The sequence below is a fragment of the Oncorhynchus mykiss genome, chromosome 16 (genome assembly GCF_057628025.1).
Source record: "Oncorhynchus mykiss isolate SJ-2025 chromosome 16, ASM5762802v1, whole genome shotgun sequence".
NCBI classification, from domain to species: Eukaryota; Metazoa; Chordata; class Actinopteri; order Salmoniformes; family Salmonidae; genus Oncorhynchus; species Oncorhynchus mykiss.
The window spans coordinates 75,511,271-75,536,343 of NC_143037.1; the positions used below are offsets into that span (position 1 = coordinate 75,511,271).

The following is a 25,073-nucleotide window of genomic DNA, read 5'->3' on the forward strand; positions in this document are numbered from 1 at the left end:
GCAATACACCTATTGGCTTTAGAAGAATTGTTACCGTGGTTATAAACATGCCAATGCCTAGCAACCGTACATCGTAGGTTGTTATGAGTTCATCATTATGAAAACACTATTTGTGACAGTGCCTTTTAGTTTGCCGGCTGTATGCTATCGAGACGGTGTTAAAGGCCTGTGTACTGCCATGTCAGGTCTACAGAGTTGGAGCTGCCCTACCCAGACCTATCGGAGTACATCGCTGATATGAACGTCATGACGGCCCTCATCATCAACGGACCTGTGTGAGTTAACGTACCTCTGATGGTATGCATGCGGTAGTGTTGATTCAATCCGTAGCGCTGAAGACTTGCGCTGCAGCGTGACAGATATTTAAAGGCAATGTTCCCGCATTAGCAGAGACTGTATTTACGGTAGACACGGCATATGTCGGCTCAATTGCAAGTTAACTTTCAATTTAAATCGTGCTACAGATTGAACCAAACCTAAGGTTTCTGTAATGGCCATTCTGTCAAGAAACACATTTTCTCCAGATCATGATGACAGAACCGTCTGTCAGTTACTCCTGACGGTGTGCTGTCTGTCATCAGTGGACCAACTGACGTTGTGTCCGTGTTCACTTCCTGCCTTCACAGGAAGTCGTTCTGTTACCGTCGGTTACAGTACCTGAGTTCTAAGTTCCAGATGCACATCCTGCTGAATGAGATGAAGGAACTGGCAGCTCAGAAGAAAGTTCCTCACAGAGATTTCTATAACATACGCAAGGTGAGTCCTCAATTAGTGTGTTGGAGAGGACCAGCGAGAGCTATACTGTCCTCTACTGTCTATACCGCTACGCAGAATCAGTGATCTACATATCATCTTGCACCCTAATAATTATGTGACCAAGATTTTCAAATATGCACAGATGCATGCTCAGGCCGAAGCCCTCGAAATGTTGCGTATTTCTTGAGCCTCATGACAGAGGTTCGGTCTGACGCTAGGCCGTCATCGTAAATAAGAATTTGTTCTTAACTGACTTAAATAAAATACATGCATAGAATATTCTATCTTCATTTTGATTGATAAAGTGCCACATAACAGCTTCATCTGTGTCTGTGTCTGGTTTCTTGTTGCACACCCAGGTGGACACCCACATCCACGCCTCGTCCTGTATGAACCAGAAACACCTGCTGAGGTTCATCAAGAGGGCCATGAAGAAGTATCCAGGGGAGATCGTCCATGTGGAGAGAGGCAAGGGACAGACGCTCATGGAGGTGTTCCAAACCATGAACCTCACAGCCTTCGACCTGAGTGTGGACACACTGGACATGCACGCTGTGAGTAGTGCTGGAGAGGGAAAGGGAGAGGGAGAGGGAGAATGAGAAGGAGAGGGAGAGGGAGAAGGAGAAGGAGAGGGAGAAGGAGGAAGAAGGAGGGAGAGGGAGAGGAAGAAGGAGGAAGAAGAAGGGAGAAGGAGGGAGAGGGAGAAGGAGAAGAAGAGGGAGAGGGAGAGGGTGCATGTCGATAGTCTTCTGTAGCTACCTCTCCTTCATCCTCTCTGTTTATACTATATTGGTTTTGGTTCCTATATTAAGAGAGGAAGCATAGAGGAGACAGGAAGGTCAATGAAGAGATCTCAGGAAAAGGATGGATTAACAGTCGTTAATTTTTTTAAATTTTTTTTTATTGACAATTGTACTTTAAAGACAGATGACTCTCTGACGTGACAGCTTGGCAGCGACATCAAAGAGTGAGACATTGACTGAGAACTGTCCCCTTTCTCCTCACAGGACCGTAACACTTTCCATCGCTTTGACAAGTTCAACTCCAAATACAACCCCATCGGCGAGTCCATCCTGAGAGAGATCTTCATCAAGACAGACAACCACGTAGAAGGGAAATACTTCGGACACATCATCAAGGTATAATCAGCATACTGTACATGCCCTCTACCTTAACCTAGTAAACAATAGTCGCGTCGCAATTCTCAACCCTTTCTCCTCATGTGTAAACTTTCACAATCCCCATCTGAAATGAAAAGCGTTTGGTGATTTGTGTAAGCAAATTGGAGGGAGTTTCCACAAGAGAAAGAGTGTTCCGAGTGTTCAAATCATAAGAATAGTAGAGAATCGCGATGGAGCTTAAAACAACATAAAGGGCGGTGTGGAGTGTGATTGAGATTGTGTCATCTGTGGATCTGTTGGGGCGGTATGCGAATTGGAGTGGGTCTGGGGTTTCCGGGAGGATGATGGTGTTGATGTGAGCCATGACCAGCCTTTCAAAGCACTTCATGGCTGTCGACGTGAGTGCCACGGGGACGTAATCATTCAGGCAGGTTACATTTGCTTCCTTGGGCACAGGGACTATGGTGGTCTGCTTGAAACATGTAGGTGTATTACAGACTCGGTTAGGGAGAGTTTGAAAATGTCCGTGAAGAAACTTGACAGTTGGTCCGCGCATGCTTTGAGTACACATTCTGGTAATACATCTGGCCCAGCGGCTTTGTGAATGTTGACCTGTTTAAAGGTTTTGTTCACATCGTCTACCGAGACCGTTATCACACAGTCATCCAGAACAGCTGGTGCTCTCGTACATGCTTCAGTGTTGCTTGCCTCGAAGCGAGCATAAAATATTTTTATCTCGTCTGGTAGGCTCTTCACTGGGCAGCTCGCGGCTGGGTTTCCCTTGGTAGTCCGTAATAGTTTTCAAACCCTGCCACATCTGACAAGCGTCAGAGCCGGTGTAGTAGGATTCAATCTTAATCCTGCATTGACGCTTTGCTTGTTTGATGGTTCGTCAGAGGGCATAGCTAGATTTCTTATAGGCGTCTGAATTAGTCTCCCTCTCCTTGAAAGCGGCAGCTCTAGCCTTTAGCTTGATGCGTACTGAGGTGGTGTATTCCTAAATGCCATTGGATATATCCCAGGACATATTCCAGTCTGTGCTATAATTTTTTCCCCCTGGTTGCACGTGAAATTCTGGTAGAAATGAGGTAAAACTGATTTAAGTTTGCCTGCATTAAAGTCCCCGGCCACTAGGAGTTTCGCTTCTGAGCATTTTCTTCTTTGCTGATGGCCTTATAGAGTTGGCTTAAGGCCGTATACAGCTCATTAAGTGTGGTCTTAGTGTAAGCTTTGCTATGTGGTGGTAAATAGACAGCTACGAATAATACAGATAAAAACTCTCTTGGTAGATAGTGTGGTCAACAGCTTATCATAAGGTACTCTACCTCAGGTGAGCAATACCTCGAGACTTCTTTAATATTAGACACCAGCTGTTATTGACAAAAAGACACTCATCCCTTGTCTTACCGGAGGTAGCGTCTCTGTTCTGCCGTAAAATCCCGCTAGCACTATATTGTCTGTTTCTTCGTTCAGCCATGTCTCGGTGAAACATAAGATGTTACAGTAAGGTAAAAATATGTCGTTCTGCCCCTAAACAAGGCAGTTAACCCACTGTTCACCAGTAGGCCATCATTTTAAATAAGAATTTGTTCTCTATTTAACTCGGCAAGTCAGTGAAGGTTCAATGTAAAAAGGAAATAATCTGTTCCAGTGAAAGCAGGATATCCTTCTCGTCAGACTCGTTAAAGGAAAACGTTTCTTCCGATCTGTAATTCACCTTCGTTTCAGTCATTAGAGACAGTAGAAGCAACATTATGTACACAATAAGTAAAAAAAAAGAATTTACACAAAATTGCACAATTGGTTAGGAGAATGTAAAACGTCAGCCATCTCCGCCATCTCAGGGAACCAGACCTATATAGGGAAGGTAATGACAGAGGTGATTGAGTCCAGGTGAGTCCAATAATCGCTGATGCGCGTGACAGAGGGAAGTCAGGTGTGCCTAATTATGATGGCAGGAGTGCGCAATGCTGGGGAGCCTGGCGCCATCGAGCGCCGGGGGGGGGGGGGGGGGGGGGGATCGGGAGCAGGCGTGACATCTACGGATGTTGTAGAGCATAAACCTACAGGAGCGAGACATTGTCCACCGTGATGGAAAAGTCTTTGAGTGGGCAGGCCTTCCCCAGGAGCAAAAGCAGTTCTGTCTTGTTGAGTTTGAGCTTGAGGTGGTGTGCCAATATCCAAGCTGAGATATCTGCCAGGCACGCAGAGATGACTGTCGCCAGCTGCGTGTCAGAAGGGGGGGAAGGAGAAACGTAGTTGAGTGTCATCTGCATAGCAATGATAGGAGAGACCATGTGAGGATATGACAGAGCAGAGTGACTTGGTGTATAGAGAGAAGAGGAGAGGGCCTAGAACTAAGCCCTCGGGGACACCAGTAGTGAGAGTACATGGTGGGGAGGATTAAGGAGGGAGGAGAAGGTAGAAAAGAGTTTCCTAGGGTTAGAGGCTTGACATGTAGGGATAGAATGAGGACGAGGATAGAAAGAGGAAGAGGATAGAACGAGGAAGAGGATAGAACGGGGAAGAGGATAGGAAGAGGAAAAGGATAGAAAGAGGAAGAGGAGAGAGAGAGGAAGAGGATAGAACGAGGAAGAGGAGAGAAAGAGGAAGAGGTTAGAAAGGGGAAGAGGCGAGAAAGAGGAGGAGGATAGAACGAGGAAGAGGATAGAACGAGAAAGAGGATAGAAAGAGGAAGAGGAGAGAAAGAGGAAGAGGATAGAAAGAGGAAGAGGTTAGAAAGGGGAAGAGGCGAGAAAGAGGAAGAGGTTAGAAAGGGGAAGAGGCGAGAAAGAGAAGGAGGATAGAACGAGGAAGAGGATAGAATGAGGAAGAGGATAGAAAGAGGAAGAGGATAGAAAGAGGAAGAGAAGGTAGAGAGGAGGGTTTGATTGGATGATAGGAAGTTTAATTTTCCTCCATTTTCGCTTAGCTGCCCGTAGCCCTGTTCTGTAAGCTCGTAATGTGTCACAGCCACGGAGCAAGAGGGGCCTGGGGCCAAGCCGGCCTGGAGGAAAGGGGGCCGTGCGAGTCATAGGATGCGGAAAGGGAGGAGAGTAGGGTTGAAGAGGCAGATTCAAGAGACAGGACGGAGAAGGATTTAGCAGAAGGGAGAGATGATAGGTTAGAAGAGGAGAGAGTAGTGGGAGAGAGAAGATTTTGACGGCACATGACCATCTGGGTAGGGGCTGAGTGGTTAGGTTTGGAGGAAAGGGAATAAGAAAAGGAAACAAAGTAGTGATCAGAGACCTAGAAGGGGGTTACAGTGAGATTAGTAGGAGAACAGAGACCTGGAGGGGGTTTTAGTGAGATTAGTAGGAGAACAGAGACCTGGAGGGGGTTACAGTGAGATTAGTAGGAGAACAGAGACCTGGAGGGGGTTACAGTGAGATTAGTAGGAGAACAGAGACCTGGAGGGGGTTACAGTGAGATTAGTAGGAGAACAGAGACCTGGAGGGGGTTACAGTGAGATTAGTAGGAGAACAGCCTCTAGTAAAGATGAGGTCAAGCGTATTGCTGCCTTGTGGGAGTGGGACAGGGAAAGTGGGAGGGGACTGGGAAAGTGGGAGGGGACTGGGAAAAGGAGAGGTGAAAAGAGGCAAGGAGGGGAAGAGAAAGTTGGAAAGAAATTCATCGAAGCCAGACGTTGGGAGGTTGAACTCGACCAGTACAAAGAGCGGTAAGTCATAATCAGGAAATTAGTTTATCCAGGTGTAAAGCTCATTTATTAACTCTCCAAGGGCACCTGGTGGGTGATAGATGAAAATAATGTTAATCTTGAGTGGACAAGGGATAGTGACAGAATGGAATTTCAATGATGGACAGGTGAGTGAGGGAGAACAGAGAAACATGTCCCACTTAGGAGAAATGAGCAGGCCTGTTCCACCACCCTCTGTGGGGTCAGATGAAGAGAGAGCAGCTGAAGACAGAGCAATGTTCTCTGGCTTGGTCCATGTCTCCTTCAGGGCCAAAAAAGTCTAGGGACTGAAGGGCAACATGGGCTGAGACGAACTTGGCGTTCTTGACCGCAGATCAGCAATTCCAAACCCTGCCCGGAGACCAGGAATTGAACATGGGTTGTGTGCATTAAATTAGAAGGGTTGCAGCCAACATGGTGGGAGGTTCTTCACAGCCTACAGGGTGAGGAACGAGCTGAGACTGAAAACACATACATAGATGCCAAAGCTTCAAAATAGCAAAATTAGAGAATCTGAAAATAATTAGGTAAGATACTGATAGAGTGGTGTCGGAGCATTCCTTCTCTTTCCCTTCTCGAACAACTCTCTCTTTCCCTTCTCGAACAACTCTCTCTTTCCCTTCTCGAACAACTCTCTGCAAAACCGTCTTTGTTTCGGGCGAAGGTCTTAGTTTTGACAACGAGACCGCCATTGACACTGATTACCAAAACAACAACAGTCATAATTTACCCTGTCCATTAATGTGTGGCTGATGTGTCAACAATCATCTGTTGACACTGATTACCAAAACAACAACAGTCATAATTTACCCTGTCGATTAATGTCTGGTTGATGTGTCAACAATCATCTGTTGACACTGATTACCAAAACAACAACAGTCATAATTTACCCTGTCGATTAATGTCTGGTTGATGTGTCAACAATCATCTGCAAGTTATGAGCAGTCAGCAGTTCACACAAGTAGGCTGCTGGGAAGACAGACAGCGCTTGAAGTAGATGGACCTAGCTAGCAAAGAGACAGTACTAGACCACAACTGATAAAGACAACAAATTATACTTATAACTCCTGGATATATCAGGAGTCCTTGGTAGTAATGTTGTATTGTAGTACTGTTGTATTGTAGTAATGTAGTATTGTAATAATGCTGTATTGTAATAATGCTGTATTGTAGTAATGTAGTATTGTAGTAATGCTGTATTGTAGTAATGTAGTATTGTAGTAATGCTGTATTGTAGTAATGTAGTATTGTAGTAATGCTGTATTGTAATAATGCTGTATTGTAGTAATGTAGTATTGTAGTAATGCTGTATTGTAGTAATGTAGTATTGTAGTAATGCTGTATTGTAGTAATGTAGTATTGTAGTAATGCTGTATTGTAATAATGCTGTTTTGTATGTTGTATTTGTTAGGGGTGTGTCGGAGGCGAAGTCAGGTGCAGGAGAGCAGAGTGTAGGGAACAGGCGCACTTTTTTATTCCGGTCCAAATGACAGCACAAAGTAGCATAAAATGTGCCCAAAACACAGAACATAGACCAACAATTACGCGAGTAATAATATCCACAATATCAAAATACACGTAACACAAACAATCCTACACAAAGACATGATGGGGAACAGAGGAATAAATACATATGAATTGATTGGGGAATGAAAACCAGGTGTGCAGAGAACAAGACAAAACAAATGGATACATGAAAAATGGAGCGGTGATGGCTAGAAGGCCGGTGACGTCGAACGCCGAACGAACAAGGAGAGGAGCCGACTTCGACGGAAGTCGTGACAGTATTGTAGTCATGCTGTATTGTATTAATGCTGTATTGTAGTAATGCTGTATTGTAGTAATGCTGTATTGTAGTCATGCTGTATTGTAGTACTGTTGTATTGTAGTCATGCTGTATTGTAGTAATGTTGTATTGTAGTCATGCTGTATTGTAGTAATGTTGTATTGTAGTAATGCTGTATTGTAGTAATGTTGTATTGTAGTAATGCTGTATTGTAGTAATGCTGTATTGTAGTAATGCTGTATTGTAGTCATGCTGTATTGTAGTACTGTTGTATTGTAGCCATGCTGTATTGTAGTAATGTTGTATTGTAGTAATGCTGTATTGTAGTCATGCTGTATTGTAGTCATACTGTATTTTAGTCATGCTGTATTGTAGTAATGCTGTATTGTAGTAATGCTGTATTGTAGTACTGTTGTATTGTAGTAATGTTGTATTGTAGTAATGCTGTATTGTAGTAATGCTGTTTTGTAATAATGCTGTATTGTAGTACTGTTGAATTGTATTTTGTATTGTAGTAATGCTGTATTGTAGTAATGCTGTTTTGTACTAATGCTGTATTGTAATACTGTTGTATTGTATTTTGTATTGTAGTAATGCTGCATTGTAGTAATGCTGTTTTGTAATAATGCTGTATTGTAGTAATGCTGTTTTGTATGTTGTATTGTAGTCATGCTGTATTGTAGTAATGCTGTATTGTAGTCATGCTGTATTGTAGTAATGTTGTATTGTAGTAATGCTGTTTTGTATGTTGTATTGTAGTAATGCTGTATTGTAGTAATGCTGTATTGTAGCAATGCTGTTTTGTATGTTGTATTGTAGTCATGCTGTATTGTAGTAATGCTGTATTGTAGTCATGCTGTATTGTAGTAATGCTGTATTGTATTAATGCTGTATTGTAGTAATGCTGTTTTGTATGTTGTATTGTAGTAATGCCGTATTGTAGTTATCTTGTATTGTAGTCCTGCTGTATTGTAGTAATGCTGTATTGTAGTAATGCTGTTTTGTAGTAAGGCTGTTTTGTAGTCCTGCTGTATTGTATTTATGCTGTATTGTAGTAATGCTGTTTTGAATGTTGTATTGTAAAAATGCTGTATTGTAGTAATGCTGTATTGTAGTAATGCTGTTTTGTATGTTGTATTGTAGTAATGCTGTATTGTAGTAATGCTGTTTTGTAGTCCTGCTGTATTATAGTCATGTTGTATTGTATTTTATGTTGTATTTTAGTAGTAATGTTCTACACTAGTTTTTAGTGCCCCCTGCTGACTATTGTATGCCTCTGCACCCCGTCAGGAGGTGATGGCTGACCTGGAGGAGAGTAAATACCAGAACGTGGAGCTGCGTCTGTCCATCTACGGCCGACAGAGGGACGAATGGGACAAGCTGGCCCAGTGGGCCGTCAAACACCAAGTCTACTCTAACAACGTACGCTGGCTGTTGCAGGTGCCACGACTCTTGTGAGTACCACCAAAGCCTCTTACAACATTATATACCATCTCTGTTACTACTACTTTCATCCATTCAACAATTGTCTGCTGTTCCCACTTCTTCCACACTGTTCTGAATGAAACAACATATTTTCATGTTCGTAATAGACAGAGGTTAGAGTGCTTCAGTCCTTCCACACAGCTATAGTCAAGCCAGCTGCCAGATAACATTGAATTACTGTGAAAGTACCTAATTATTGTTACTGAACCGTCATTATTTTTAATTTGACCTGAAAACCCAATACAAATCTGAAAAAAAAGGTGACCAGACCTGCATGCTCTCTATCTCTCTCCACAGTGATGTGTACCACACAAAGGTGACCAGACCTGCATGCTCTCTATCTCTCTCCACAGTGATGTGTACCACACAAAGGTGACCAGACCTGCATGCTCTCTATCTCTCTCCACAGTGATGTGTACCACACAAAGAAGCAGCTGTCCAACTTCCAAGAGCTGCTGGAGAACATCTTCATGCCTCTGTTTGAGGTCACCATCGACCCCACCAATCACCGTGAGCTGCACCTCTTCCTACAGCACGTGAGTAAACAACCGTTGGTTTAGTGGGTTCAGAGAAACGTGTGTTTTGGATCGGTTTATTACGGCTTTTGTCTAGCAGTAAGCTAACGTAGCAGGTTTTTAAAGAAATGCCTGAGCTTGGTTATCTTTCTGGTCCTGACGGAGGAGGGGGAAAAAAAACTGTGTGTGGGGAAGGTTGTCTTCTGCACTGTTCAACCAATCCAGTTCATGTGGGGGAGGAGTTAAGATGGAGTGCCGCCTTGTTAACGTTCAAAAGAGGAAGTGACATCACAGGCTCTCATTCCATTTCCCCTGAAATTTATTTTACCTTTATTTAACTAGGCAAGTCAGTTAAGAACAAATACTTTATTTTCAATGACGGCCTAGGAACGGTGGGTTAACTGTCTTGTTCAGGGGCAGAACGACAGATTTGTACCTTGTCAGCTCGGGGATTTGAACTTTCAACCTTTCAGTTACTAGTCCAACGCTCTAACCACTAGGCTACTCTGCAGCAGAAAAATCTGGAATTTCCGGTTGTTTTCCGACTCCACGGAGGGTAGTCGAGCAGAAAACCTCTCTGAGACACTGGTCGCGTTTGAGAACATCAATTTCCGACAGATCTGCACTTCACAATATCAGTCAGTCAGCTCAGTCCGTCATCAGCGACTGACCCGAACTGATGCTCTCAAACACGACCATGATCAACACGAAGATGATAACGTCGACAATGATGATTACGATGACGATGTTGTGTGTGTGTGTGTGTGTGTGTGTGTGTGTGTGTGTGTGTGTGTGTGTGTGTGTGTGTGTGTGTGTTCAGGTGGTGGGCTTCGACAGTGTCGACGACGAGTCTAAACCAGAGCATCACTGCTTCAACATGGAGAGTCCTCTGCCAGTCAACTGGACTGAAGAAGACAACCCTCCTTATGCCTACTACCTGTACTATATGTACGCTAACATGACCGTGCTCAACCACCTGCGCAGGTAGGGGACTACATGACAACGCAGCACTGTACCATTTACACTGATTCTAGCATTATCACTGTAAACACCTGGCTATATATATGTGGGGACGGTAGCTAGGACTCTCTATCAGGGCTCTCCAAACCTGTTCCTGTAGGTTTTCATTCCAACCCTGTTGCTGTAGGTTTTCATTCCAAACCTGTTCCTGTAGGTTTTCATTCCAACCCTGTTGCTGTAGGTTTTCATTCCAAACCTGTTCCTGTAGGTTTTCATTCCAACCCTGTTGCTGTAGGTTTTCATTCCAAACCTGTTCCTGTAGGTTTTAATTCCAACCCTGTTCCTGTAGGTTTTCATTCCAACCCTGTTCCTGTAGGTTTTCATTCCAACCCTGTTCCTGTAGGTTTTCATTCCAACCCTGTTCCTGTAGGTTTTCATTCCAACCCTGTTCCTGTAGGTTTTCATTCCAACCCTGTTGCTGTAGGTTTTCATTCCAACCCTGTTCCTGTAGGTTTTCATTCCAAACCTGTTCCTGTAGGTTTTCATTCCAACCTTGTTCCTGTAGGTTGAGTCTAACCCTGTTGCTGTAGGTTTTCATTCCAAACCTGTTCCTGTAGGTTTTAATTCCAACCCTGTTCCTGTAGGTTTTCATTCCAACCCTGTTCCTGTAGGTTTTCATTCCAAACCTGTTCCTGGAGGTTTTCATTCGAACCCTGTTGCTGTAGGTTTTCATTCCAACCCTGTTCCTGTAGGTTTTCAGTCCAACACTGTTCCTGGAGGTTGAGTCTAACCGTGTTCCTGTAGGTTTTCAGTCCAACACTGTTCCTGGAGGTTGAGTCTAACCGTGTTCCTGTAGGTTTTCAGTCCAACACTGTTCCTGGAGGTTGAGTCTAACAGTGTTCCTGTAGGTTTTCAGTCCAACACTAATCCAGCACACCTGACTCTAATAATTAGCTGGTTGATAAGCTGAATCAGGTTAGTTAAAACTGGGGTTGAAAGGAACAGGGTTGGAGAGCCCTGGTGTGAACCTACAGGAGGGTAGCTCTCCAGGAACAGGGTTGGAGAGCCCTGGTGTGAACCTACAGGAGGGTAGCTCTCCAGGAACAGGGTTGGAGAGCCCTGGTGTGAACCTACAGGAGGGTAGCTCTCCAGGAACAGGGTTGGAGAGCCCTGGTGTGAACCTACAGGAGGGTAGCTCTCCAGGAACAGGGTTGGAGAGCCCTGGTGTGAACCTACAGGAGGGTAGCTCTCCAGGAACAGGGTTGGAGAGCCCTGGTGTGAACCTACAGGAGGGTAGCTCTCCAGGAACAGGGTTGGAGAGCCCTGGTGTGAACCTACAGGAGGGTAGCTCTCCAGGAACAGGGTTGGAGAGCCCTGGTGTGAACCTACAGGAGGGTAGCTCTCCAGGAACAGGGTTGGAGAGCCCTGGTGTGAACAGGAGGGTATCTATCTATCTATCTATCTACTTATTTATAAAAAAAAATATTTAAAAAATACCCCTTTTTCTCCCCAATTTCGTGGTATCCAATTGTTGTAGTAGCTACTACTATCTTGTCTCATCGCTACAACTCCCGTACGGGCTCGGGAGAGACCAAGGTTGAAAGTCATGCGTCCTCCGATCCACAACCCAACCAAGCCGCACTGCTTCTTAACACAGCGCGCATCCAAACCGGAAGCCAGCCGCACCAATGTGTCGGAGGAAACACCGTGTACCTGGCAACCTTGGTTAGCGCGCACTGCGCCCGGCCCGCCACAGGAGTCGCTGGTGCGCGATGAGACAAGGACATCCCTACCGACCAAACCCTCCCTAACCCGGACAACGCTAGGCCAATTGTGCGTCGCCCCATGGACCTCCCGGTCGCGGCCGGTTACGACAGAGCCTGGGCGCAAACCCAGAGTCTCTGATGGCACAGCTGGCGCTGCAGTACAGCGCCCTTAACCACTGCGCCACCCGGGAGGCCTATCTATCTATCTCAATGAACCAGCTCTCTGTGTGTGTCCTAGGCAGAGAGGTTTCAACACCCTGGTGCTGCGTCCTCACTGTGGGGAGGCGGGGCCTATCCATCACCTGGTGTCAGGTTTCATGCTGTCAGAAAACATCTCCCACGGACTACTGCTTAGGAAGGTACTGCTGCTCCTTTCAATCCCCCGAGCACACTCACACGCACACGCACACGCACACTTGTCAGCCGCCACAATCCTCTCTATTTCCCACACTCCAATGGGGACAAGGCCTCGGTCAAGTACAGTACGAGCTTGTGACCATCTGGTGCCTTTCAAACATGGCGGCTACTGTAAATGTTCCAAAGCATATGGTTCATGGGTTGGTTGTTCTTTTCTATCAACAACGTTTCCATGGGGACAACGGCCCCACAACAAGAACACATAGTGTATCACCATGTCTTTCCCCCCTGTCCCCTCCAGGCCCCTGTGCTGCAGTACCTGTACTACCTGGCTCAGATCGGCATCGCCATGTCTCCTCTCAGCAACAACAGCCTGTTCCTCAGCTACCACCGTAACCCTCTGCCTGAATATCTGTCCAGAGGACTCATGGTGTCCCTGTCCACTGACGATCCTCTGCAGTTCCACTTCACTAAGGTTGGTGAACCCCAACGATGTATATAAATAAACGCTACGAATACCGGTATGCAAATATATGCTATATTACATGTCTATGGTGTCATGTCACTAGCTAGAAATACTTCCATCCAATTGGCAACTGATTTTCATGAAAATATTCTTAAAAAATGTACATAAAGAAAACATGCGCATTTTTCCACCGGCGGAGGTGTTTCCACCACACTGACTTGTTTCTGATATAAATCAGTAATGACGTAGTGCAAACAATGTACTTTTTCTCTTCAGTTTTCATGTACCGAATAAAAATATATGTTCAATAATGTTTCCATCGCATTTTCATCTCTACTGATTTAAAAAAACTGATGTTACACAACAAACGTTTCTACACGGGTCTTGGCGCCTGAGCTCCAGACAACAGCTCTCAGATACAGGGCGGCTAGGTTAGGCTACATGATGACATTATTATGGATAAGAGAGAGAATATTGGTATTTGTCAAAATGGCAATAAAGCATCGATCATCATGTCATCTAGAATAAAAAAACGCAATATTTTTTGGAAAGAAGCATCATCTGTATTTGTGCAAAGACCAAGTTCTGGAGAGTAGATAAGTAGCTGTGGAGAATAGACCGTGTTCTGATGGATAGATAAGTAGCTGTGGAGAATAGACCGTGTTCTGATGGATAGATAAGTAGCTGTGTAGAATAGACCATGTTCTGATGGATAGATAAGTAGCTGTGGAGAATAGACCATGTTCTGATGGGTAGATAAGTAGCTGTGGAGAATAGACCGTGTTCTGATGGGTAGATAAGTAGCTGTGGAGAATAGACCAAGTTCTGATGGGTAGATAAGTAGCTGTGGAGAATAGACCAAGTTCTGATGGGTAGATAAGTAGCTGTGGAGAATAGACCATGTTCTGATGGGTAGATAAGTAGCTGTGGAGAATAGACCAAGTTCTGGAGGGTAGATAATTAGCTGTGGAGAATAGATAATTAGCTGTGGAGAATAGACCATGTTCTGGAGGGTAGATAAGTAGCTGTGGAGAATAGACCATGTTCTGATGAGTAGATAAGTAGCTGTGGAGAATAGACCGTGTTCTGATGGGTAGATAAGTGGCTGTGGAGAATAGACCGTGTTCTGATGGGTAGATAAGTGGCTGTGGAGAATAGACCATGTTCTGATGAGTAGATAAGTGGCTGTGGAGAATAGACCATGTTCTGATGAGTAGATAAGTAGCTGTGGAGAATAGATCGTGTTCTGATGGGTAGATAAGTAGCTGTGGAGAATAGACCATGTTCTGATGAGTAGATAAGTAGCTGTGGAGAATAGACCAAGTTCTGATGAGTAGATAAGTAGCTGTGGAGAATAGACCGTGTTCTGATGGGTAGATAAGTAGTTGTGTAGAATAGACCAAGTTCTGGAGGGTAGATAATTAGCTGTGGAGAATAGATAATTAGCTGTGGAGAATAGACCATGTTCTGGAGGGTAGATAAGTAGCTGTGGAGAATAGACCATGTTCTGGAGGGTAGATAAGTAGCTGTGGAGAATAGACCATGTTCTGGAGAGTAGATAAGTAGCTGTGGAGAATAGACCATGTTCTGGAGGGTAGATAAGTAGCTGTGGAGAATAGACCATGTTCTGGAGAGTAGATAAGTAGCTGTGGAGAATATACCATGTTCTGGAGGGTAGATAAGTAGCTGTGGAGAATAGACCATGTTCTGATGGGTAGATAAGTAGCTGTGGAGAATAGACCATGTTCTGATGGGTAGATAAGTAGCTGTGGAGAATAGACCATGTTCTGATGGGTAGATAAGTAGCTGTGGAGAATATACCATGTTCTGATGGGTAGATAAGTAGCTGTGGAGAATAGACCATGTTCTGATGGGTAGATAAGTAGCTGTGGAGAATAGACCGTGTTCTGATGAGTAGATAAGTAGCTGTGGAGAATAGACCGTGTTCTGATGGGTAGATAAGTAGCTGTGGAGAATAGACCAAGTTCTGATGAGTAGATAAGTAGCTGTGGAGAATAGACCGTGTTCTGATGGGTAGATAAGTAGCTGTGGAGAATAGACCATGTTCTGATGAGTAGATAAGTAGCTGTGGAGAGTAGACCGTGTTCTGATGGGTAGATAAGTGGCTGTGGAGAATAGACCGTGTTCTGATGGGTAGATAAGTGGCTGTGGAGAATAGACCATGTTCTGATGAGTAGATAAGTAGCTGTGGAGAATAGACCATGTTCTGATGGGTAGATAAGTAGCTGTGGAGAATAGACCGTGTTCTGATGGGTAGATAAGTAGCTGTGGAGAATAGACCGTGTTCTGATGGGTAGATAAGTAGTTGTGTAGAATAGACCGTGTTCTGATGAGTAGATAAGTAGCTGTGGAGAATAGACCGTGTTCTGATGGGTAGATAAGTAGTTGTGTAGAATAGACCGTGTTCTGATGGGTAGATAAGTGGCTGTGGAAAATAGACCGTGTTCTGATGGGTAGATAAGTGGCTGTGGAGAATAGACCGTGTTCTGATGGGTAGATAAGTGGCTGTGGAGAATAGACCGTGTTCTGATGAGTAGATAAGTAGCTGTGGAGAGTAGACCGTGTTCTGATGGGTAGATAAGTAGTTGTGTAGAATAGACCGTGTTCTGATGAGTAGATAAGTAGCTGTGGAGAATAGACCGTGTTCTGATGGGTAGATAAGTAGTTGTGTAGAATAGACCGTGTTCTGATGGGTAGATAAGTGGCTGTGGAAAATAGACCGTGTTCTGATGGGTAGATAAGTGGCTGTGGAGAATAGACCGTGTTCTGATGGGTAGATAAGTGGCTGTGGAGACTAGACCGTGTTCTGATGGGTAGATAAGTGGCTGTGGAGAATAGACCGTGTTCTGATGGGTAGATAAGTGGCTGTGGAGAATAGACCATGTTCTGATGGGTAGATAAGTGGCTGTGGAGAATAGACCATGTTCTAAGAGAGAATAAATAAAGTAAATAAATAAGTATGTGGAAGTGAACAGACTACATATTCATGATTCCATGCTTGGGGCCCTCAATGTTGGGGCCCTCCTATCCCTGACTCCAAGAGCTGGGTGTTCCGGGCCTTCCTCAGGCTGAATGTCATTATCAGGATGGAACGTATGACATATTACTGTTACTGTACGCTGTCCCGTTCCAGGAGCCTCTGATGGAGGAGTACAGCATCGCTGCTCAGGTGTGGAAGCTCAGCTCCTGTGACATGTGTGAGCTGGCCAGGAACAGTGTTCTGATGAGCGGTTTCTCCCATAAGGTACTACTTTTATCATTAACCACTGCATTATCAAGTTTCTACATTATTTACTTGAGCATCTATTCCCTACTACATTATTTACCTATTGTTAGCCTGTTCCTACTGTTAGCCTGTTCCTACTGTTAGCCTGTTCCTACTGTTATCCTGTTCCTACTGTTAGCCTGTTCCTACTGTTAGTCTGTTCCTACTGTTAGCCTGTTCCTACTGTTAGCCTGTTCCTATTGTTAGCCTGTTCCTACTGTTAGCCTGTTCCTACTGTTAGCCTGTTCCTACTGTTAGTCTGTTCCTACTGTTAGCCTGTTCCTACTGTTAGCCTTCTGTTACTGTTAGCCTGTTGTTACTGTTAGCCTGTTCCTACTGTTAGCCTGTTCCTACTGTTAGCCTGTTCCTATTGTAATCCTGTTGTTACTGTTAGCCTGTTCCTATTGTAATCCTGTTCCTACTGTTAGCCTGTTCCTACTGTTAGCCTGTTCCTACTGTTATCCTGTTCCTACTGTTAGCCTGTTCCTACTGTTAGTCTGTTCCTACTGTTAGCCTGTTCCTACTGTTAGCCTGTTCCTATTGTTAGCCTGTTCCTATTGTTAGCCTGTTCCTACTGTTATCCTTTTCCTACTGTTAGCCTGTTCCTACTGTTAGCCTGTTCCTACTGTTAGCTTGTTCCTACTGTTAGCCTGTTCCTACTGTTAGTCTGTTCCTACTGTTAGCCTGTTCCTACTGTTAGCCTGTTCCTACTGTTAGCCTTCTGTTACTGTTAGCCTGTTGTTACTGTTAGCCTGTTCCTACTGTTAGCCTGTTCCTACTGTTAGCCTGTTCCTATTGTAATCCTGTTGTTACTGTTAGCCTGTTCCTATTGTAATCCTGTTCCTACTGTTAGCCTGTTCCTACTGTTAGCCTGTTCCTACTGTTAGCCTGTTCCTACTGTTATCCTGTTTCTACTGTAATCCTGTTCCTACTGTTAGCCTGTTCCTACTGTTAGCCTGTTCCTGCTGTTAGCCTGTTCCTACTGTTAGCCTGTTCCTACTGTTAGCCTGTTCCTACTGTTATCCTGTTGTTACTGTTAGCTTTTTCCTACTGTTAGCCTGTACCTACTGTTAGCCTGTTCCTATTGTAATCCTGTTGTTACTGTTAGCCTGTTCCTATTGTAATCCTGTTGTTACTGTTAGCCTGTTCCTATTGTAATCCTGTTGTTACTGTTAGCCTGTTCCTACTGTTAGCCTGTTCCTATTGTAATCCTGTTGTTACTGTTAGCCTGTTCCTAGTGTTAGCCTGTTCCTATTGTAATCCTGTTGTTACTGTTAGCCTGTTCCTATTGTAATCCTGTTGTTACTGTTAGCCTGTTCCTATTGTAATCCTGTTCCTACTGTTATCCTGTTCCTACTGTTAGCCTGTTCCAATTGTAATCATGTTCCTACTGTTATCCTGTTCCTACTGTTAGTCTGTTCCTACTGTTAGCCTTTTCCTACTGTTAGCCTGTTCCTACTGTTAGTCTGTTCCTACTGTTAGCCTGTTCCTACTGTTAGCCTGTTCCTACTGTTATCCTGTTCCTACTGTTAGCCTGCTCCTACTGTTATCCTGTTCCTACTGTTCGCCTGTTCCTACTGTTAGCCTGTTCCTACTGTTATCCTTTTCCTACTGTTAGCCTGTTCCTACTGTTATCCTGTTTCTACTGTAATCCTGTTCTTACTGTTAGCCTGTTCCTACTGTTATCCTGTTTCTACTGTAATCCTGTTCTTACTGTTAGCCTGTTCCTACTGTTAGCCTGTTCCTAAGGCTATGTGTATGTTTGAGATTGACAGACTTTGCTTAGGTCTGTTCAGATCAACAGCTCTTCGTAATGCCTGGAACAGCCTGCAACCAATCAATGCATCTCTAACACACACTAATACTATTTCCCACGGTCATACACGATCTGTTTGGAGGAAACCTTGTTTAATCACCTGACAAGTTACAGTACTTTTCCTCAATCCACTTTCTGTCCTTAGGTGAAGAGTTACTGGCTGGGCCCTCACTACATCAAGGAGGGGCAGGAAGGAAACGATATCCGACGCACCAACGTCCCCGACATCCGTGTGGCGTACCGTTACGAGACCATGTGTGAAGAACTCAACCTCATCACCCAGGCCATCCGCACAGACGAGCTGGAGGCCATCACAGAAGAGGAAGGGACTCTGTGTATGGGGCCTGTCTAGGGGGAGAGAGGAGGGGCAGAGCGGAGGAAGGTCTGTCTATGGGGCCTGTCTAGGGGGAGAGAGGAGGGGCAGAGAGGAGGGAGGTCTATGGGGCCTGTCTAGGGGGAGAGAGGAAGGGCAGAGAGGAGGGAGGTCTGTCTATGGGGCCTGTCTAGGGGGAGAGAAGAGGAGCAGAGAGGAGGGAGGTCTATGGGGCCTGTCTAGGGGGAGAGAGGAGGGGCAGAGAGGAGGGAGGTCTATGGGGCCTGTCTAGGGGGAGAGAGGAGGGAGGTCTGTCTATGGGGCCTGTCTAGGGGGAGAGAGGAGGAGCAGAGAGGAGGGAGGTCTGTCTATGGGGCCTGTCTAGGGGGAGAGAGGAGGGGCAGAGAGGAGGGAGGTCTGTCTATGGGGCCTGTCTAGAGGGAGAGAGGAGGGGCAGAGAGGAGGGAGGTCTTTCTATGGGGCCTGTCTAGGGGGAGAGAGGAGGGACAGAGAGGAGGGAGGTCTGTCTATGGGGCCTGTCTAGGGGGAGAGAGGAGGGACAGAGAGGAGGTGAGTCTATATATGGGCTCATCCTTGGCTCTGGCATCTTCCACAGTATTTGGAACCAAGGATTAATCACCCCAATCCAAAAAAGTGGAGACAAATTTGACCCCAATAACTATATGCGGGATATGCGTCCACAGCAACCTTGGGAAAATCCCCAGCATTATCATTAACAGCAGACTAGTTCATTTCCTCAGTGAAAACAATGTACTGAGCAAATGTCAAATTGGCTTTTATCAAATTACCGTACGACAGACCACGTATTCACCCTACACACCCCAATTGACAAACAAACATGGGGCCTGTCTAGGGGGAGGAAAGGAGGGACAGAGAGGAGGGGAGTCTGTGTATGGAGTCTGTCTACTGGGAGAGATGAGGGAGGAGGAAGAGCAGAGGAGGAGTAACAGGGAGGAGGAGGGCAACCTTCATATGGGACAGGTGTAGGAAGGAAGCGGAAGGAGGAGTAACAGGAAGGAGGAGGCAGGGTCGTAACTACAAATGAGGACAGAGAGGTCCGGACGCAGGTCATTTTTTTCAACAAAAAAAATATATACAGTCTATTTACAGTATATTAAATTTACAGTACATTTACTGTATATTATATTTACAGTATATTTACAGTATATTATATTTACAGTATATTTACAGTATATTATATTTACAGTACATTTACTGTATATTATATTTACAGTATATTATATTTACAGTATATTTATAGTATATTATATTTACAGTATATTATATTTACAGTATATTTATAGTATATTATATTTACAGTATATTTATAGTATATTATATTTACAGTATATTATATTTACAGTATATTTATAGTATATTATATTTACAGTATATTTATAGTATATTATATTTACAGTATATTTATAGTATATTATATTTACAGTATATTATATTTACAGTATATTATATTTACAGTATATTTATAGTATATTATATTTACAGTATATTATATTTACAGTATATTTATAGTATATTATATTTACAGTATATTTACAGTATATTATATTTACAGTACCAGTCAAAAGTTTGGACACACCTACTCATTCAAGGGTTTTTCTTTATTTTGTACTATTTTCTACATTGTAGAATAATAGTGAAGACATCAAAACTATGAAATAACACATATGGAATCATGTAGTAACCAAAAAAAGTGTTTAAACAAATCAAAATGTATTTTATATTTCAGATTCTTCAAAGTAGCCACACTTTGCCTTGATGACAGCTTTGCACACTCTTGGCATTCTCTCAACCAGCTTCTACCAAGAAGGAGAGTAACGGAGTGCTGCATCAAATGACCTGGAAAGAAAAGCAGCCAACAAGTACTCAGCATATGTGGGAACTCCTTCAAGACTTTTGGAAAAGCATTCCGGGTGAAGCTGGTTGAGGGAATGCCAAGTGTGTGCAAAGCTGTCATCAAGGCAACGGGTTTTATTTCCGGGGTGGGGGGGGGGCCCTTCCCGACCTCTCTAGAGCTTAAACCCTGGTTACGGCCCTGGGAGGAGGAGCAGGGAAGAGGAGGAAGAGCAGGGAAGAGGAGAGAGGAGGAGGAGCAGGGAAGAGGAGAGAGGGGGGGAGCAGGGGAGAGGAAGAGGAGGAGGGAAGAGTGGGAGGAAGAGGAGGGAAGAGGAGGAGAAGCAGGGAAGAGGAGGGAGGAGGAGGAGCAGGGAAGAGTGGGAGGAGGAGGAGGGAAGTGGAGGGAGGGGGAGGAGCAGGGAAGAGTGGGGGGAAGAGGAGGGAGGAGGAGGCACAGGGAAGAGGAAGGAGAAGCAGGGAGGAGGACAGACCTCAGTCCTGAGGAACCAAGACGGTTGCAAGAGACGCTATCATTCACAGGACAGAGTAGAGAATACCATTTTTTTTTTTTTTTTAAGGAAAATCTTTGCAGAGACTTTACTGGCAGATATGGTTTGATAGAAATAATTGTGTGGTGTGCGACATGGAAGAGATCTGGGCAATGCAATATTAGAGAACAAACCCATTCCTGTCTGTCAAAATTACCTGTTTTTGATTAAGATTGTTTTTGATATTGTGACTTTCCATTGTATCTTTGATTTCATCATTCTTACTGTCAAACCTTTCCTTGTCACTACTGTGATATAATTTCTGAATGTATTTATTTGCAAGTGAATATAGGCTACATATGAATTTAGAATGTAAAAAATGTCTGCCGGTATTTAAAAAACAACTACATATTTCTGGCAATATTTGTTAAGCCTTTTATGGTTTTATACTAGCCTGGTGAATTCCAGTCTTTTTGTGCTAACATTCCATTCATTGCCACTTCTTGTCATACCAAACAACATGTACAAATGAGTGGAACGTTAGCACAAAACAGGTTCTGGATTTCAGGCTGGTTTTACATCAGGGTGGCGTAAAGACCTTTTACTGGAGCGGGTGCTGTGGTATCTCATCTTTCGTCTCAGATTCATCCTGACAATAGTCTTTCATTATAGTGACTGTATCATATCTCATCATGTCATTTCATTGCATTACAATGTCAACTCTCTATCTGATCTCGGATCAGTGTCCTGCGTAGCCTACAATACAAAATAAAGCTACAAGTTTGGAATCATCTACTAGATGGAGATACGGCATCACGTTTCATATCTGTTTTACAACCTATAATACCTGATAGATTTGTCTGTGTTTCCATAAAACTTATGGACATGTCCCAAAATGAAGGGTGATCACACTCATCATAGTTTTGTATCAACAGTAGCTTCGTAATGGTCTCTTTTCAGACTTGCGTGCCCAGGGTAAACTAGCGTCACACCTCAGACTGTATGGATGACTGTTATTTGCATTTACTTTCCCAATAACTGTGGACTGAAAAACCGTCTGACTTGGTTCAATATTTGTTGTTGATTTATAGTTGGTGTTTGTTTGTTTGTTTGTTTTATCTCGTAAATAAATTTCTCTAAGACACAGGAATTCATTGCAGTTGTTGAAGTGTGTGATTCATTTCGAAACGTCTATTCCATCAAATGAGCCTCGCGTAGCAAATTAGCAATTACATTTTTTGTTGACCATACTGACCTACACTCTCATTGACCTCCATAAAAAAATCACTCACTTCGTGGTCTCATTTTTGTGGAAGTAAAGTCTCTCGCTTCGCCTCTTCCTCAGACTGTTTGAGGAAATTGTTATTTATTTAACGAGGCAAGTCAGTTAAGAATAAATTCTTATTTACAATGACGGCCTAGGAACAGTGGGTTAACTGCCTTGTTCAGGGTCAGAACGACAGATTTTTACCTTGTCAGCTCGAGGATTCAATCTAGCAACCTTTCAGTTACTGGCCAAACGCTCTAACCACTAGGCTTCCTTCCTCCCAATGACATCAAACGACACCAACTTTGACCCGTATGCTCCAAGTATGGGAAACTGCATCCTTGGAGTGTCTGAAAGTGGGCGTTGCACAAGAAGTTGGTGGCTCATCAGCGACGTGTGTATCAGTGGGTGTAACATCAGCTCTCCATTATTGGTTAGACTGGCCAAATCTGCTTAATTACCTGATATGCTTACCATACACCCACTTCTGTTGATCCTCCCACTGCTGTTGACACGCCCACTTATGTTGATCCTCCCACTGCTGTTGACATGCCCACTTCTGTTGATCCTCCCACTGCTGTTGACACGGCCACTTCTGTTGATCCTCCCACTGCTGTTGACACGCCCACTTCTGTTGATCCTCCCACTGCTGTTGACATGCCCACTTCTGTTGATCCTCCCACTGCTGTTGACACGCCCACTTCTGTTGATCCTCCCACTGCTGTTGACATGCCCACTTCTGTTGATCCTCCCACTGCTGTTGACAGGCCCACTTCTGTTGATCCTCCCACTGCTGTTGACACGCCCACTTCTGTTGATCCTCCCACTGCTGTTGACACGCCCACTTCTGTTGATCCTCCCACTGCTGTTGACACACCCACTTTCAGACACACTCCATGTATCGATTTATGTTTTTTATTGACCCTTTATTTAATTAGGCAAGTCAGTTAAGAACAAATTCTTAACCCGGACGACGCTGGGTTATGGTATGCAGTTACCCATAATACAGCACTGGGGGCCTGAGGCTATATGGTAATGCCACATTATATCGAGGATTACTCTCAGATTAGCTTTTTTTAATTCATAGATTTTGCCTTGATTGTGTCCAGTCAGCAGGTGCACTCGCATTCTGTATGTAAACAAGACAGCCAGGTGCTCTGAGGACAATAAATAGACATTTACGTGAATAAAAAAAATATTACAAACTTGTCAAATTTTTTCCCAACTAATAAAGACTTTAGAAATGTAGAAATACAACTTCAATAGGTAGTTTACATGGAGCCCTTGATCATCTCTGCATTCCGTTACATCACACTTCTGTGGCCTCCAGAGACTGTAAACTCTCCTTCCAGATTCACATTAAACATCTCAAATCCCTTCACTCATGCTGCCAAACATAGCCTCATAAAACTGACCATCCTACCAATCCTCGACTTCGGCGATGTCATTTAGAAAATAGCCTTCAACACTCTACTCAACAAATTGGATGCAGTCTATCACAGTGACGAACTGCAAAAATCACTAAAGCTGGAGACTCTTACCTCCCTCACTAGCTTTAAGCACCAGCTGTTAGAGCAGCTCACAGATCACTGCACCTGTACATAGCCCATCTGTAAATAGCCCATCAAATCTACCTCATCCCCATACTGTATTTATTTATTTATCTTACTCCTTTGCACCCCAGTATCTCTACTTGCACATTCATCTTCTGCACATTCTATCATTCCAGTGTTTAATTGCTATATTGTAATTACTTCGCCACCATGGCCTATTTATTGCCTTACCTCTCTTATCCTACCTCATTTGCACATGCTGTATATAGATTTGTTCTACTGTATTATTGATTGTATGTTTGTTTATTCCATGTGTACCTCCGTGTTGGTGTTTGTGTCGCACTGCTTTGCTTTATCTTGGCCAGGTCGCAGTTACAAATCAGAACTTGTTCTCAACTAGCCTACCTGGTAAAATAAAGGTCAAATTAAATTAAATTAAAAACACATAAGAGTCATTTGGACGAAGGTGTCTTCGGGAACGGGGGAGTTTTGTTTAAAGCCCCGGTGCTCGGTCTGGGAACTGGGGAGTTTTGTTTAGTGCTCGGTCTGGGAACGGGGGAGTTTTGTTTAGTGCTCGGTCTGGGAACGGGGGAGTTTTGTTTAAAGCCCAGGTGCTCGGTCTGGGAACGGGGGAGTTTTGTTTAGTGCTCGGTCTGGGAACTGGGGAGTTTTGTTTAAAGCCCAGGTGCTCGGTCTGGGAACAAGGGAGTTTTGTTTAAAGCCCAGGTACTCGGTCTGGTGGGAACGGTCTGGGAACAGGGGAGTTTTGTTTAAAGCCCAGGTGGTCGGTCTGGTGGGAACGGTCTGGGAACGAGGGAGTTTTGTTTAAAGCCCAGGTGCTCGGTCTGGGAACAGGGGAGTTTTGTTTAAAGCCCAGGTGCTCGGTCTGGTGGGAACGGTCTGGGAACAGGGGAGTTTTGTTTAAAGCCCAGGTGCTCGGTCTGGGAACAGGGGAGTTTTGTTTAAAGCCCAGGTGCTCGGTCTGGGAACAGGGGAGTTTTGTTTAAAGCCCAGGTGCTCGGTCTGGTGGGAACGGTCTGGGAACAGGGGAGTTTTGTTTAAAGCCCAGGTGCTCGGTCTGGGAACAGGGGAGTTTTGTTTAAAGCCCAGGTACTCGGTCTGGTGGGAACGGTCTGGGAACAGGGGAGTTTTGTTTAAAGCCCAGGTGCTCGGTCTGGGAACAGGGGAGTTTTGTTTAAAGCCCAGGTACTCGGTCTGGTGGGAACGGTCTGGGAACAGGGGAGTTTTGTTTAAAGCCCAGGTGCTCGGTCTGGGAACAGGGGAGTTTTGTTTAAAGCCCAGGTACTCGGTCTGGTGGGAACGGTCTGGGAACAAGGGAGTTTTGTTTAAAGCCCAGGTACTCGGTCTGGTGGGAACGGTCTGGGAACAGGGGAGTTTTGTTTAAAGCCCAGGTGCTCGGTCTGGGAACAGGGGAGTTTTGTTTAAAGCCCAGGTACTCGGTCTGGGAACAAGGGAGTTTTGTTTAAAGCCCAGGTACTCGGTCTGGGAACAAGGGAGTTTTGTTTAAAGCCCAGGTACTCGGTCTGGGAACAAGGGAGTTTTGTT

The 25,073-nt window shown here is 44.4% G+C and overlaps 1 protein-coding gene across 1 annotated transcript in view; it reads left to right on the forward strand.

Moving 5' to 3' along the window:
• The window catches only part of LOC110491160 (AMP deaminase 2-like), a 55,586-nt gene extending 35,981 nt beyond the window's left edge, over positions 1 to 19,605 (forward strand). The window contains exons 8-18 of the mRNA XM_036947747.2: positions 186 to 275; positions 627 to 756; positions 1,116 to 1,310; positions 1,764 to 1,895; positions 8,651 to 8,814; positions 9,255 to 9,381; positions 10,181 to 10,344; positions 12,325 to 12,445; positions 12,745 to 12,918; positions 16,064 to 16,174; positions 18,157 to 19,605. Coding sequence (XP_036803642.2) covers positions 186 to 275; positions 627 to 756; positions 1,116 to 1,310; positions 1,764 to 1,895; positions 8,651 to 8,814; positions 9,255 to 9,381; positions 10,181 to 10,344; positions 12,325 to 12,445; positions 12,745 to 12,918; positions 16,064 to 16,174; positions 18,157 to 18,363 — 1,615 coding nt within the window. The 3' untranslated portion in view covers positions 18,364 to 19,605. The remainder of the gene's footprint in view (positions 1 to 185; positions 276 to 626; positions 757 to 1,115; positions 1,311 to 1,763; positions 1,896 to 8,650; positions 8,815 to 9,254; positions 9,382 to 10,180; positions 10,345 to 12,324; positions 12,446 to 12,744; positions 12,919 to 16,063; positions 16,175 to 18,156) is intronic.
• The last annotated feature ends 5,468 nt before the right edge of the window (positions 19,606 to 25,073 follow it).